The sequence below is a fragment of the Eretmochelys imbricata genome, chromosome 4 (assembly GCF_965152235.1).
Source record: "Eretmochelys imbricata isolate rEreImb1 chromosome 4, rEreImb1.hap1, whole genome shotgun sequence".
Lineage (NCBI taxonomy): Eukaryota > Metazoa > Chordata > Testudines > Cheloniidae > Eretmochelys > Eretmochelys imbricata.
In genome coordinates this window covers 99,100,701-99,115,308 of record NC_135575.1, presented here as the reverse complement: position 1 = coordinate 99,115,308, position 14,608 = coordinate 99,100,701, and the positions used below count along the sequence as shown (strand labels likewise).

General features: G+C 38.8%; 1 protein-coding gene across 1 annotated transcript in view; it reads left to right on the top strand.

The window, feature by feature from the left end:
- Nucleotides 1-14,246, top strand: part of SLC30A9 (solute carrier family 30 member 9) — a 67,573-nt gene extending 53,327 nt beyond the window's left edge. Inside the window, exons 16-18 of the mRNA XM_077815719.1 lie at nt 1,571-1,700; nt 5,537-5,650; nt 8,111-14,246. Coding sequence (XP_077671845.1) covers nt 1,571-1,700; nt 5,537-5,650; nt 8,111-8,155 — 289 coding nt within the window. The 3' untranslated portion in view covers nt 8,156-14,246. The remainder of the gene's footprint in view (nt 1-1,570; nt 1,701-5,536; nt 5,651-8,110) is intronic.
- Nucleotides 14,247-14,608: the final 362 nt, after the last annotated feature.

The window sequence follows — 14,608 nt, the reverse complement described above, 5'->3', positions numbered from 1 at the left end:
CCTGAAGGAATACTGCATCAAAAAATTAAAAATTCTGCACATAATATTTTAAAATTCTGCATATTTGATTTGTCAAAATAACACAATATAATCACACCATTTTCAGTTATTTACTGACAAGTATTTTGAAATAAATTACCAAAATAATTGAAAACTGTGTGGCTATAATGTTGTGTTACGGTGTTATTTTGACAAATAAAATATGTAGAAATTTGCAGAATTTTTAATTTTTTGGCACAGAATTTTTAATTTTAGGTGCAGAATTTCCTCAAGAGTACCAGGGTTCTGTGTGGTGCAATCTGGATGTAGGCAGCTCAGTTGGGGGCGGGGGGGAATCTGAATGTATAGGGGCTCATTGAGGGGGTGGGGCTCTGGATGCAGGGGAGTCCAAATGAAGGTGATTAGGGCTCAGCGGTGGGGCAGGGTGTTGGGAAAGTGGGGCTTGGTGGGGTGGGGGGTGCAGTTGGTTGGGGCTCAGTGGGGTGGGGGTCCAGGGGTGAGAGCTCCCAATGCAGGGGGTAAGGCTTGGGAGGGGTGGGGGGATTCTGGGTACCAGGGGCTCCTAATGCGGTGCGGTTGGGGTGGGGAGGTTCTGGGTGTGGGGTGTGTGTGTGTCTGTCCAGATGCTTGGGGCTTGGGCAGACAGGGGGAGCAGCTCCATGTACAGTGACCCACTGCCCCCATAGCTGAGGAGTGATGGGGCCGGGAAGTGGGAGGAAAGATCACTGTATGGGGAGCTGCTCCCCCTGTCCGCCCAATGCCTCTGCCTCCCTCCCACCCCCCCACCCCCACCCCGGTTTCTACTGGGTTGATCTGACCCAGCTCCAGCTTCTCCGTGCAGGGGAGGGGGAACTCCATTGTTGTCATCCTACCCTTCCACCCCCACCCAGCTGGGACTAACTGTCCCTGGGGGCCAGGGCATCTCCAGACTTCCCATTCCCCCTCCAGGGAGGGGTGAATGAGCACTGGTGCAGCTTTTCTTTGCTTCCCCACAAAAACAATTTTTCTGCAGGAAAGCAAAGAGACTCTATGGGGGGACATGTTTCTGCATGCGCACAGTGGTGCAGAATTCCTCCAGAAGTAAAACACACAACTCCCTTGCTGTAGTAGATAACTTGGAGCTTTCACTTTGAGCATAGCTCTAGGAGTGGTTATCTATTAACTTATCAGAGAATGGTAATTACAGATAGGAAAATTTCTGGTCTCTACAGTTATCTGTTAACCACAAAGGGAAAAAATAAACTAGCCACCAGGTCAGATCCTAATGCTCCTGTAATCAGTTCTTAGCCATTTTATCCCTCTCACAAATGACTTGATGCACTGTTGCAGGCTCAGCAGTCATATTTGTAAAACTTGGTACATTTAAACCAGTACTAAACATAGGAATATGTAGTAATGAGAGTTTGATCTGAAAATATTCAGAGGCTCTAATGCAGGACAGAAGGGAACAGTGCCCCTATATAATTACAAAATCTTTGAATTGTGACAATTTGTAGTGAACACCAGAATTCAGATCAGCTAATTGTTTTGCTTTACATTGTTCCACATTTTTTAAAATTATCTATTTCAGAGCAATTCATGATGTTAAAGCCACAGACATGGGATTGAGCAAAGTGAGATTCAAGGCAGAAGTAGACTTTGATGGACGGGTTGTGACTCGTTCTTACCTGGAAAAGCAAGACATTGAACAGCTGCTACAAGTATGTTTAATAAAGCAATATCGTTACATCCAGCATTTTTTTCTTTCCCATTATCAAGCATATTAAAAGAAAAATTTGCAAGTAGATGGGATATATTGTTTTGCATTTATATAGCTCCTCATCCTGAAGAATCCCAGATGGCCTTACATATTTAACACCCTGATACAAAGTATACACAGAGATCATACCATCAGCCTCCACCTCTGGGCTTAAATGCAGCAGTAGTGCATAGCAACACTACAAAACCTTCTTAGTACAAGAAGTGTAAAAAAAAAAAAACAACAACAAAACAAAACAAAAAAACACGTATCCAGGTCAAATTACAAGGCTAATTTTAAATAATCAGGATATTGCCCAACATTCACAAGTTGTTGTTCTGTCTAGATTTGCCTGTATAATTCCCAGCTCCTTACTCTGAAAAGCTTTTTCTAAAAACCACCCTGATTCAGAGGAAGACCAGGAAGATGGAGCTAGGCAAGCTCACCCTGTGACAATGCCAATACCACTTCTGCAACACCTTGGGATTTTCTCTGGAAATCTCTTCTCCAAAAACTGATTGTTATAGGTCTCGCAAACTAAGCAGGCTCAGATCAGAACCAGAGGTGGCATTGTTTCAGGTCTGGTTTATGATCATACAGCACATTATTTCTCTCCTTGCACTTGATTTTTAAAAACTAACGTACGTTTTTAGAGATGTTACAGGAAACGTTAAGAAGACTATTTAAGTCAAGTTAGCGTTGTATCCAAGGAGTACTGTTGATCTTATACTGTGCTATGTCTATATTAGTGATGCAATATTTGTGTCTTAAATATACTTCAGCCTTATCGCCTATGACTGTGATATTACAAGTTAAAAAGCATCTAGCCAGTTCTGTCCTTGGATATGAGACAGCCAAGAAAAACTCATGTTAGTATTGGGATACCATCTATAGGTTTTTATACATCTGTTAGCTTCGGTTTTACTATTTGGTGAAAAATTCCTTTCTTTATAGAAGAAGTCTGCCTAGTAATTCTGTAGAGAGTGTTACATCCTGTTTTCCTTAACCTCTTTTCTTCTGTTTGGTGCACTGTTGACATCTCCTAGTCTCAGTTCACAGCTGGTTTACTTGGCTCTTTCTGGGGGCCAAGGATGAGTATTTCCTGCAGGCTGCATAGTGAATCTTTAGGTATTACTACATTTACTTTGCCACCTGTGATGCAATACATTATACAGCTACCACTAAAGTTACACATTTTTAAATCAGCAGGTCTGGATAACTTGCATCCAAGAGTTTTAAAAGTGCTGGCCGAGGAGCTTGCTGGGACCATTAATATGAATTTTCAATAAGTCTTGGAACACCGTGGAAGTTCCAGAAGACTAGAAGAAATGTGTCAATATTTAAAAGGGGTAAATGGGACAACCAGGCTAATTATAGTCCTGTCAGTCTGACATTGATCCCAAGCAAAATTATGGAACAGCTGATATGGGACTTAATTAATCAAGAATGAAAGGAGGTTAATATAATTAATGTCAATCAACATGGGTTTATGGAAAACAGATCCAGTCAAACTACCTTTTACTTCTTTGAGTAAGATTACAAGTTTGGTTGATAAAGGTAGGTGTTGATATAATTTATTTAGACTTCTGTTAGCAGTTGACTTGGCATTTTGATTAAAAAAACTTGAACAATAAAAAATTAACATGGCATGTATTAAAATTTTTTAAAAAAACTGTCTGATAGGTCTCAGTGTAATTGTAAATGGGGAACTATCTTCAAGTGAGTATGTTTCTAGTGGACTACTTCAGGAATTGGTTCTTTGCCCTGTGCTGTTTAACATTTTTATCAGTGACATGGAAGAAAATAAAATCATCACTGCCAAAGTTTGCAGATGACCCTAGGTTGGGGGATTGGTAAATAACAGAGGATGGGTCACTAATATGGAATGATCTGGATTGCTTGATAAGCTGTGTGCAAGCAAATAAATATACCTTTTAATACACCCAAATGTGAACTTCAGAACAAAGAATGTAGGCCATACTTACAGGATGGGAGACACTATTCTGGGAAGCAGTGACTGAAAAAGACTTGGAGTCATGGTGGATAAGCAGCTGAATGTGAGCTCCCAGTGCAATGCTGTGGCCAAAAGGGCTAATGCAGGGGTGGGCAAACTACGGCTAGCAGGCCACATCCAGTGCACCAGCAGATTTAATCCTGCCCTTGAGCTCCCGCTGGGCAGTGCTTACTACAGGCAGCTCCCGGAAACAGCGGCATGTCCCCTCTCTGGCTCTTACATTTAGGGGTAGCTAGGAGGCTCAGTGTGCCACCCCCGCAGCTCCCATTGGCCGGGAACTACAGCTAATGGGCGCTGCAGGGGCGGCACCTGTGCACGGGACAGTGTGGCGAGCTGCCTGGCCCTGCGTCCGTGTGGGAGCCAGAGGGGGGACATGCTGCTGCTTCTGGGAGCTGCCTGTGGTAAGCGCTGCCCGGAGCCTGCACTCCTGAGCGCCTCCTGCCCTCCAAACTCCAGCCCTGATCCCCCTCCCGCCTTCCAAACCCCTTGGTCCCAGCCTGGAGCACCTTTCTGCATCCCAAACTCCTCATCCCCAGCTCCACCCCAGAGCCTGCACCCCCAGCCAAAGCCCTCACTCCCCCCACCCTAACCCCCTGCCCCAGCCTGGAGCCCCCTCCTGCACGCTGAACACCTCGTTTTTGGCTCCACCCCAGAGCCCAAACCCCCAGCCAGAGCCTGAATCCCCTCCCACATCCTAACCCCAATTTTGTGAGCCTGCCATACAATTTCCATACCCAGATGTGACCTACGGGCCAAAAAGTTTTCCCACCCCTGGGCTAATGTAATCCTTGGATGTATAAACGGGAATATACAATAAGAGTAAGGAGGTTATATTACTGCTATATTTGGCACTGACGTGACCACTACTGGAATGTGTAGCAAGTTTTGGTGGGCATAATTCAAGAAGGGAGGTTGATAAATTGAAGAGGGTTCAGAGAAGTCACAAGAATGATTAAAGGATTAGAAAACCTGGCTTCTGTGTTTGAGCTCCTAGAGTAGTCTGTCTATTTTAGCTTAACAGAGAAATGGCTAAGGGGTGTCTTGATCACAGTTTAGAAATACCTATATGGAGAATGAGCTCTTCAGTCTAGCAGACAAGAGTATGGCAAGTTCCAGTGGCTGGAACTTGAAGCTAGACAAATTCAGACTGGAAATAAAGTATAAATTTTTAACAGTGAGGGTACATAACCATTAGAACAACTTATCAAGAATTGTGATGGATTCTCCATCAGTGTCCATTTTAAAATCAAGAACGGTTGTTTTTCTAAGACATGCTATAATTCAAACAGGGAAGATGTTGGGTAAGTTCTGTAGCCTGTGTTATGCAAAAGGTCAAACTATATGGTTACGGTGGTCCGTTCTGGCCTTACGTTTCTGAGAGAGAATGAGAGGAGAGAACAAGAAGAGAGAAGCTGCTCTGCCTTGTTAGGAGAAAACGGAGAGGTTTACCAGCTTTTTGAAGAGATGACTTTTTTTGGAAAGACAAAGTGCAGTTCTCTAAACCTAGTTTGTGAATAAAGGAAAAAGTGAAAATGTGTATGTACATAATGCAGGTTTATTGCCAGCCCATCTTCCTCCCCATCTGTTTTACATCCTTCATGTCCTTCGTCCTCACTGCCCTGAAAAGTCAGGAATGATAAAGAAGCCCAGTCTTTTCCAGTTCTTTGGCAAATGGTTGCCCATTAGGAAACACCAATATGTTTAAAAATTGATGGTTGCTTGTTTTTCGTTTTGTTTTGGTTTTTACCTTCCCCTCCAACCTCTCAAATTTCATTTCTTGCTAGGAAATTCAGCAGGTGAAAACTCTTGAGGAATTAGAAGCCTTCATGCTTAAACATGGAGAGAATATCATTGACACACTGGGAGCTGAAGTAGACCGGCTTGAAAAGGAGCTAAAGGTAATATTCAGTTGGTAAAAATTATTAGTCAGTCTGAATGCTCCTATTTTGCTGATATTTAGGGCTTTGTTGTACCTTTAAGAAAAGCAGGGACAAACTTCAGTTAAGTTTCATTGAACAAATCTGACCTTGAAAACAAGTATTTATCGTGCCTTGGGTCTGCTTGACATGTGTGGTTTGCATGGTGGTTTGTTTTGTCTCTGTCTAAGGCACTTGCCATTCTAAGATCATTACTACTTATTGATAACAATTCCCATGGAATATTACCTGTTTGCGTTTTCTGAAAAATGGTACAGTTGTCTCAAAATGTCAAGTCATTTATAGGCCCTTGAACTCCACATCGGCTGTAATGAGAAGCAACTTTTAAATGGTTTTTAACCATACACTTAATGTTGTATCAAAAGTGATGTCATTGCATATGAAGGGGGCGCCAATTACTTTGTCTTATTTTTTGTTTTGCTCTTGGCAAAACAGAATATCTGTCACTGCGACTACTGCTCTATCATGTGACACAACTTCAGTAGACACACAAACAAGCATCCATCCTTTTTTCAGTTTAGGATTTAAAGATATCTTTCAATTGGAACAGCAAAGGTTTGTCATCATTGTTACATTGTGGCTACTAAAACCTTACCTGAGAAGTTTATGGTGGGTAGGTGTGGCATGCTTTTATTTTCATAGAATCATAGAATATCAGGGTTGGAAGGGGCCCCTGAAGGTCATCTAGTCCAACCCCCTGCTTGAAGCAGGACCAATTCCCAGTTAAATCATCCCAGCCAGGGCTTTGTCAAGCCTGACCTTAAAAACCTCTAAGGAAGGAGATTCTACCACCTCCCTAGGTAATTTTCATTTAGCTTGTGGTCTGTCCATTATACCAAACCATAACTTTATAAATGGATAGATTCATCACAAGGCCTCTTTAACACTTTTTGCCTTTGTGATTTCAAATTCTAGAGTGGTGTTATTGGGCTGGACTGAGATCTAGTCAGACAGTTGTGTTGTGACTCTGGTCTTGTATCAATAGTTTATGATCACCTAGTTTTAAGCAGATGCTGGGAATTCCTGAAAGTATATGTGGATTGGAGAGGTCTGGGAAGTACTAGATGTTCAACATTCAGTTCTGTTTTTGGAGTCTGGTTTTCTTGCCTTACATTCTGTTACATCTCACAATCTGGGAAAATGCTAGTGCTTGGAAGAACAGAGTTGTCTGTTCCTCCTAGGATGAAAAGGTGGACAGGGTATCTGTCTCATGCCCTTTGTGGCTGAGCAGCAAAAGGAATAGTATGTACAAATAAATCATATTAGTCTGCATGAAATAAATGGGAAAACTGTTTATATTACAAGTTTATGAAAAGCCCCCAAGGAAACATTTTAATGCAGAACATATCCATTCCATACATTTCCTTGGTGGGCACTATAAGGCTATGATTTTTTAAAATGTTTTTCCTTTCTGCTGAAGAATTTATTTTCCTGCTTTTGGAGTAGTTAAGCATTTCCTTTGTCTGAAGATGTGAGGCATTTGGGCAGACAAATATTTCCACAGGCATAGGTAAATTCCATGGTATTTCTGAAGGGGAGCACGGAGCCATGATCCTAACCATAGTGTGCCAGATAAATGTTGTGCCTTTGTGATTGCCTTTTCCCTTCATCAGAAGGTGCTTTCAAGAGCGTGTTCTAGCGTGTGTAGGATTTTTGAGAAGCATTCTAAGTAATTTTAATTTTATCTCCCCAGAGTGGTGCTATTGAAATCAAAATCAATGTTTTGACTATAGTTGGATTTGCTTGCCAGCCCTTAGTGATTTTTGAACAGCAAGCTCAAGAATAGTAATGTTCAAAACATGAATTCTATTTTCAATGTATATAGGGATTTCAATAATTGTGTTGCTATTGACAAAGCTTTACCTAATTTAAAGTCACCTGTAGAAATGTTGGTGAAGCATGTCACTTGAAGCAAACATCACCTGTTGTGCAAACCACATATTTAATAGTATAGACCAGTTCTTTTCATGCACTTTTGGCATTCAGGAAAGTGCCTCTTCTATGTAGAATGTAATTTTTTTTTCATTTGGACATTTTTACCTTTAAAACCAATTACCTTTTAAAAATTAAATTAATTTTAATTACATTTTAAATTTTAAATTAAATTAAGTTGAAACCAATTACCTTTTTTAAATCATGAGCTGCTTCGTACTTTTGAAAGCATTAGAACTTATTTAGCTATGAAGTTGTCACCATTCTAGTACACGCTGATAAATGTTCCTTGGTGGACAAATTCTTTAGAGCTGCCTAAAGCATGGATTAAATGTATTAGTTAGTCTTCATTTTAAAACAATTGCTATGTTACCATGAGGAGGGATTTGTTGTTTGTTGCCAACATCGTGGCAGGTCTTGTCATCAGCATTGTCGTGGTACATTTGATTGTCTATGCTTATTAATAAAATTTGTTTTTTTTTGTTTCAGCAACGCAATCCTGATGTTCGACATGTAGATTTGGAAATATTGTAGACTTGACAGAAGAAATCCTTGGAGTACTCTCTTTTGGAAACAAGTTTGCACAGAGATGGAACAGCTATTGAAACTGCAGTCACCTCAATACCATACCTCATTTACTTCATGCTGTAGGCTTCCTGAACTGTTGTTACTGACTCGGTTTCCAGAACAGCTTTAGATTCAAAGTCAACAACTTTGTTTGGAAGATCAGTTCAACAAAAGCTTCTTAGCATAATTTCTACATGAGACTGTTAGAGGTGAATTTATTTGGGACTTGGAACTTAGATCTTTTAGTTTCTATAAGGCAAATGTTAATGCCTGAAAATACACAGAAGATAGTTTCCCTATTTCAATTTTTTGTCAACTTACACGTCAGTTTGCACTCATTTAACTACTTCCTTCTAGAAGCCATTGGAGGTATTTGCAAGATACAGATGTTTAATGCTAGAACAGACTTTGTTTCATTTGTTCTACCTGCCACTTTGAACCAGTTGTTATATTCTAGCTATATGGTCTTTTTTTTTTCCCCCTTCTAAGATCAATCCCTCCAAAAAGAACTGCCCTTTTCTCGAGTTTCATGATTTGGAAACATGCTTCTGCCAGTGTTGCAATTATTGACATAACCTCAGAGGATCAGATCAGTCTCTTGAATGCAGTTGGCTTTGGGCTTGGCCTAGAGTATGTTGAGTTACTGCGCAGGATGTAGAAATCTCAACACGCTTTTTTTTTTTGTAGGTGATCTTGGCCATGTCTTGTGTGTAGGTTTTCTCTCTTCAGACTTTTTCCCACCCATATGCCTTTTTGTTGCTTTAACTTGCTAACATTGGAGGATATAAATTTATTTAGTAGTTTTCTGATATTTTTCATTTGGCTTTTTATCCTTTTAAGAGGCAATATTCTGCAAATGATCTTTGCTAGCAAAAACAAGAGGTGGTGTAGCAGTTTTAACATATTCAAGAAATATTTATACTTAAACAGATGTGAAGATGATATATTAATTTATTTACACAGGCACTACTTGTATGAATCTGAATTGTAGATTGCTTTTTCCCCCCCCCCACCCCCGCCCTTCAGAAAAACCCCTTTGTGTGGGAGAAGTAAAACAATTGTGCTGAAATGTGTGTCATGGCTGTCAGTAATCCCAAAACTGAGTGCATAGAATTGATGTGTTTGAAATGCAGGATTCTAGTGTTTTATAAAATGGGTTTCTAGAATAAGGCTTTCTGCAATAGGTATCCAAGTCATAGCAGACTCTGTGAGAAATAATCTTTTAATAAAGGCTTAGTGAGTACAAATCATGCAAATCTAGTAATTGAAATATTAATGGAATAATTAGCGATAAATCTTTCTCCAAGAAAAATCCTTTATGCACTTTAAAACGTTTCAGTAACATGAAAATTGCTCATGGGAGAGAGGTGGCAATAAGAGCATCTTGATGAATCTGTTGGTGGGTAATCTAGTGACTGACATACTGAGGGCAGAAATGTTGATAGGGAATACAAGTCATCAAAATCAATTTAAGATTAAATCATATGCATTGCAGCAAATGATAATGGTGGAAACCAAAATGTCAGGATTTGATTAAATGCTTTGTAATAGTAGTTTTTTAAAATGTCATTTGCCAGTGAATTATGAGAATTTAAAATAGCATGCCTTTTGACAATTGCAAAACACTGCATGCTGTGCATTTTAAATAAAATGACATTCCAAATTTTAGTTTTTGGAGATGAGGCTTTATGTACTGTAATGTGTGTAATGGATGACTTCGTTACATAGTTGGGAATGAAGGGTTAGTTAGTACCCTTGCCTATAATTCCTGTTCCTTCTCTTCTCATCAGTCATTTGTTTATAGCCTATTAGTGCTTAACCTAAGGGAAGACTTGATTTTTGTCTCCCACTGCAGTGCTAATTAGATTTGTAGTATATACTTAAGACTGAACATTAGAAATGTGTTTAATAAAGTGATATTTTTAAAGTTAATTTCACATATTTGTAAAACGTTACAAATGTGTGGGTAGTTTCCCAAATAACTAATGAGGGACACTTTAGCACAAAATGGTTTACTTTGAGTCTTTTTCTCAAGTCTGCTTCTCCATATCCCAGCATGCACTCTGCTGATGACATAATCATCCAGGAAGAGCACTGGAACTTGACTTTGATTAAGGCAAATCCTATTTATCTCCTCTTCTTTCTCTATTCCCCCCCTCCCTCCCATAAAGCACTATAAAGTACTGTTACTGAAGAAAAACCAAAATTTTAAAATCCTGGAAGGGAGGGCAAGAATCTGAACATTGCCTCTGGCCATTACTCTTCAGTGATGTATGTGACATCACAAGTGGCATGTATGCCGGACCATCGTGAATGGGAGTCAGTAATCTATAAGGGGAGTTTGTATATTGTGTTTCTGAAACATCCCCAAAGGTTAGTAAATATTAGAAATGTACTGAAATGCTCCCTTATCTACTTTATAGAGAAACTTAAGCCCATAATCTTAAAGTGCAAACTACTTTGAAAAGTGTTTGTGTAAAAAAGGGTACTTGCTCAATCATAGCTGCTCACTGCATGTATTCTGATTCATATCTGCCTACTTCACTGACAAAAATAAGATTGTACTGCTTTTTATTGTCTTTGCAGTGCTATGAGAAAGGGAGCTAGACTCTGTTGCTTCTGTCATCAACAAGGTTTACTAAATTCCAGTTGGGTACATCTTTGCAACCCCATTGGAGGCTGTAGGTTTGCACAGGCATCATTAAGAACTTAATTTTATTTGCAAAGCCACTTTCATTGGTGGCGATGCATGAGGAAAGACCCCAGTTTGATTCTGAGAGCCCAGCATGGGTTTTCATGGCTTGCATTTGGTTAAAACATCTTCTACATTGAGCACGACTTATAATAGAAATTGGCATAATAAACCTGGTACCCCATTTTTAGTCACTTTGAGAAGGGAATTGCACTTTAAAGTGGTAGCAATTTAAAATATATTAAATTATAATACATTTAATTAAATTATAATATAAAAAACTTTTAACAGATTGCTGTTAAATGTTTTTAGTGAAAACTGTTACTCAGATTTAAGCTACAGTACTTTCATGGTCTAAAGAACGGGTTGAACTGGGTCCAGGATTTGATTTAGCCTTGTTACGGTATTCTGATCGGAAGCTTTTTGGGATAGTCCTTTTCCGTGGTAGGATATTTTGGATTAAAGTAAACTTGCAAAGTACTAAGGAATTGGGTGTTTTCTTCATGAACCATAGATGTGACACCTTAACTTGTCACTTAATATTCACTCTGATTTGAAAGAGTGATAAAATCAATGGAGCAAGGAATCAGCTAAAATTTAAAATGTTTGTTCTAGGATTTTTTCAATACATTTTCCTCTGTCTCTTAAAGCCATGGAATATATTTATTTTTATAGATTCTGTTGGCCTTACAGCCTTTATTTTGCAAAACAGGATTCAGACAACTCTATCCATTTATTTTGTGGGAAATACATTCTCATTAGTTGCACGATATTTCATAATTCAATCTGGATGACATTAAAGAAATGCTGATTGACACAAAAGATATATTTTGAGGAAAGAGTCTAACCACTGCAACTACTGAAGGCTCACAGTTTTAAGGTCTCATTGGATTCCTTTTTTTTTTTTCTTGGACTTCTATGGAAATTTCCTGAATACTTTGTCTTCTGACGCTGGACATGAGATCGTATGCTTTCCCCTTCAGATGGGACCTTCACTGTGGTTATCTATAGTTGTAATCTCAAGGCTAGGGACTAGTCCAACAAAGCTCTACTTGGGGCTAATCTTGAAGGCTACCCAGAAACTTCAGCTGGTGCAGTATGTGTGGAGCGCTTGACAGTTAAGTAGGGCAGACTGGCAGGAGTATATTGTACTTGTGCACTGAACTTCAGATTGATTCCCAGTTCACAATGGAATTTAATTCAAGATGCTGGTTGCTATCTATAAAGCCCTGAAGAGTATAAGCCTCAGTTGTCTGGTACTGTTCCACCTGGGGCCCTCAGAGGCTCAGCATAAGCTCTTCAGCTTTTTCTGTTGCAAGGGTACAGGTCACAGGACCCCGACGTTCTCAGTGGTGTGTCCTCCTCTTTAATACTCACACATGCTAGAAAAGTATGTGGACTACATCCACATTTGGGATGTGACTTAGATTAGCTTTCTGCTAACTGGAATCTCCTGACATTTTATCCTACTAGCAAGTTTTTGAGAGAATATGATAAATCTAACCTTTTTGAAGTGTGTTTGAAGAAAAGGAATGAAGACTTACCAAGATAAGCGGTAATGTGAAAAAATATGGAAACAAAATAAAAATGGGAAGTGGAAAAAATTAACATCAAATTCATCATATAGACAATGAGATAAGAAATCAGGTAATATTAGTTTGAATGGAAAAATAGACCATAAGAAATTATCTAACAAGGACACAGAATGCAATGTAGTTAATATCTGGATGCTAAGCAAAAGAGAGACTGTTCTGAAACATTTTTATTTCTTTAAAATAATGATTGGGTGAAACAGATACTTTTTTCAGTCTCACTGGAAAGATTTATATGGTGAAAACTGTCTTAGGTGACCAATTTAAGGGACTGACCATTTGTTTCTTGACTGAGGTGACCAGATGAAGGTGGCACAGATTATTATTTCAAAAGTTTGAGGTACAGTAGTATAAGACAAGAAATTGTCTAAGGTGGTCTATCATACAGATTTAATTATTTAGCAGCCAGGGATGGAAAATTCCGGGCCCTACTGCTAAGTATGATGGAGTAATCTCAGTGTGTAAATATCCCTCTCTCAAAGCTGTTGGCAAGCTGTTTAAGAGGTAGCAGACAGCGAGTTGTAGGAAGGGATATTAGTATTGGTACTGCACTGAGGAAACTTGAGGATTTATTTTTCAACAAGATCGATTCAGAGCACACTCAACTGTGGGCACAAACACTGAATGAAAACACTGGTATTATGTGATTTGGCCACCTAAATCATGTAACTCAGTCCAATAAAAGGAATTTGGAATGAACTGAAGGAAGTTTTTAAAAAAGGACACCTTACAGCAACAAAACAACTGAAGCACCATCTTGTGGACACATTAAAAGCAGTTATCTCCCATTAGCAAAAAATAAATAGCGTTCCAAAGATCACTGCATTATATTGTGAACACACCAATATTTAATAGAATGACTGGAAGAAATTCCAATCCTTAATTTTTTTCAGGTTGTCTAAACTTCTGTGGACAAAGTGAAGTGCCCAGTTACATAACTTTTTGCAAATCCCTTTAAACCATTAATTGTACTAAGTGTCATGTTCAAGGATTTGACATTTATTTAAATAACATGGAGAGGAAAAACCTTGTTCGTAGCAAGGTACAGCAGCAGTTTTCCAGGCTACACTCTGTGCACTTTTGAGGGCAGATTCTTTCTCTAACACTGCTCAAAACCACCAAGAACCATTCAGGGAGAGGCTCTTATTCCCTGTTTAAAGTTTTGTACTGATAAAGCATATGGACAAAATTCTGTATTTCTAGTATTTGTTAACAAAATTCTTATGAGGAAGTAGAGCTAGGGAAAGAGTCTACTGATTAAATTAGCAAGACAATTCCATGCTCTCATCTGACCTAAGACAAAGTTGATTTTCTAACCCAAATTTAAAGTGGATTTATTAAAGAAAGATTTATTTTAGGATAATTTCAAATCTTAGAGCAGAAGAAAACATGCTTTCCTAGTGTGGGAGAAAATAAATGTGGCAACTATAGTTTGAAAGGAGATTATGCAAAAATTTGGTTTATTGAAGTGGAAATGTGCTATATTGAACACGAAAATTCATTTGTTTAATCATGACCAACACTGCAACAAATCTGAAAGCCATCACTTTGGACCTCTTCACTTATGTGTCTGGAAGAGATCTTTCTATTGAGAACCCCAAAATCAGTGTCTTATGTTTCTCCATGTAACCACATCAATCTTTCAAACAAATGCATGTTCCCACTATTCTGAAGCTTTCTTGTGATGCTTTTTATTTTGCTGTATTTCAGTTACTTTAAGTCTGAGAATCATGCTGACTGACAGGCATAGGCATCATATTAATAAATATTTATCTCTGCATATGTATTTTATTTTGCACGCTTAACATTGGCACATATAGTATCTTGTAAAAATCAATGGAATCTAATTATTCTTCAGTAAAAATGTTAAATCACAAAAAGAAAAGGAGTACTTGTGGCACCTTAGAGACTAACAAATTTATTTGAGCATAAGCTTTCGTGAGCTACAGCTCACTTCATCAGCTCACGAAAACTTATGCTCAAATAAATTTGTTAGTCTGTAAGGTGCCACAAGTCCTCCTTTTCTTTTTGCGAATACAGACTAACACGGCTGCTACTCTGAAATAAATCACAGATGACAAAGATATGTTCTGCTTTAATTTGAGCAGAGCAATTTACATTTACTTTTCTAAGATA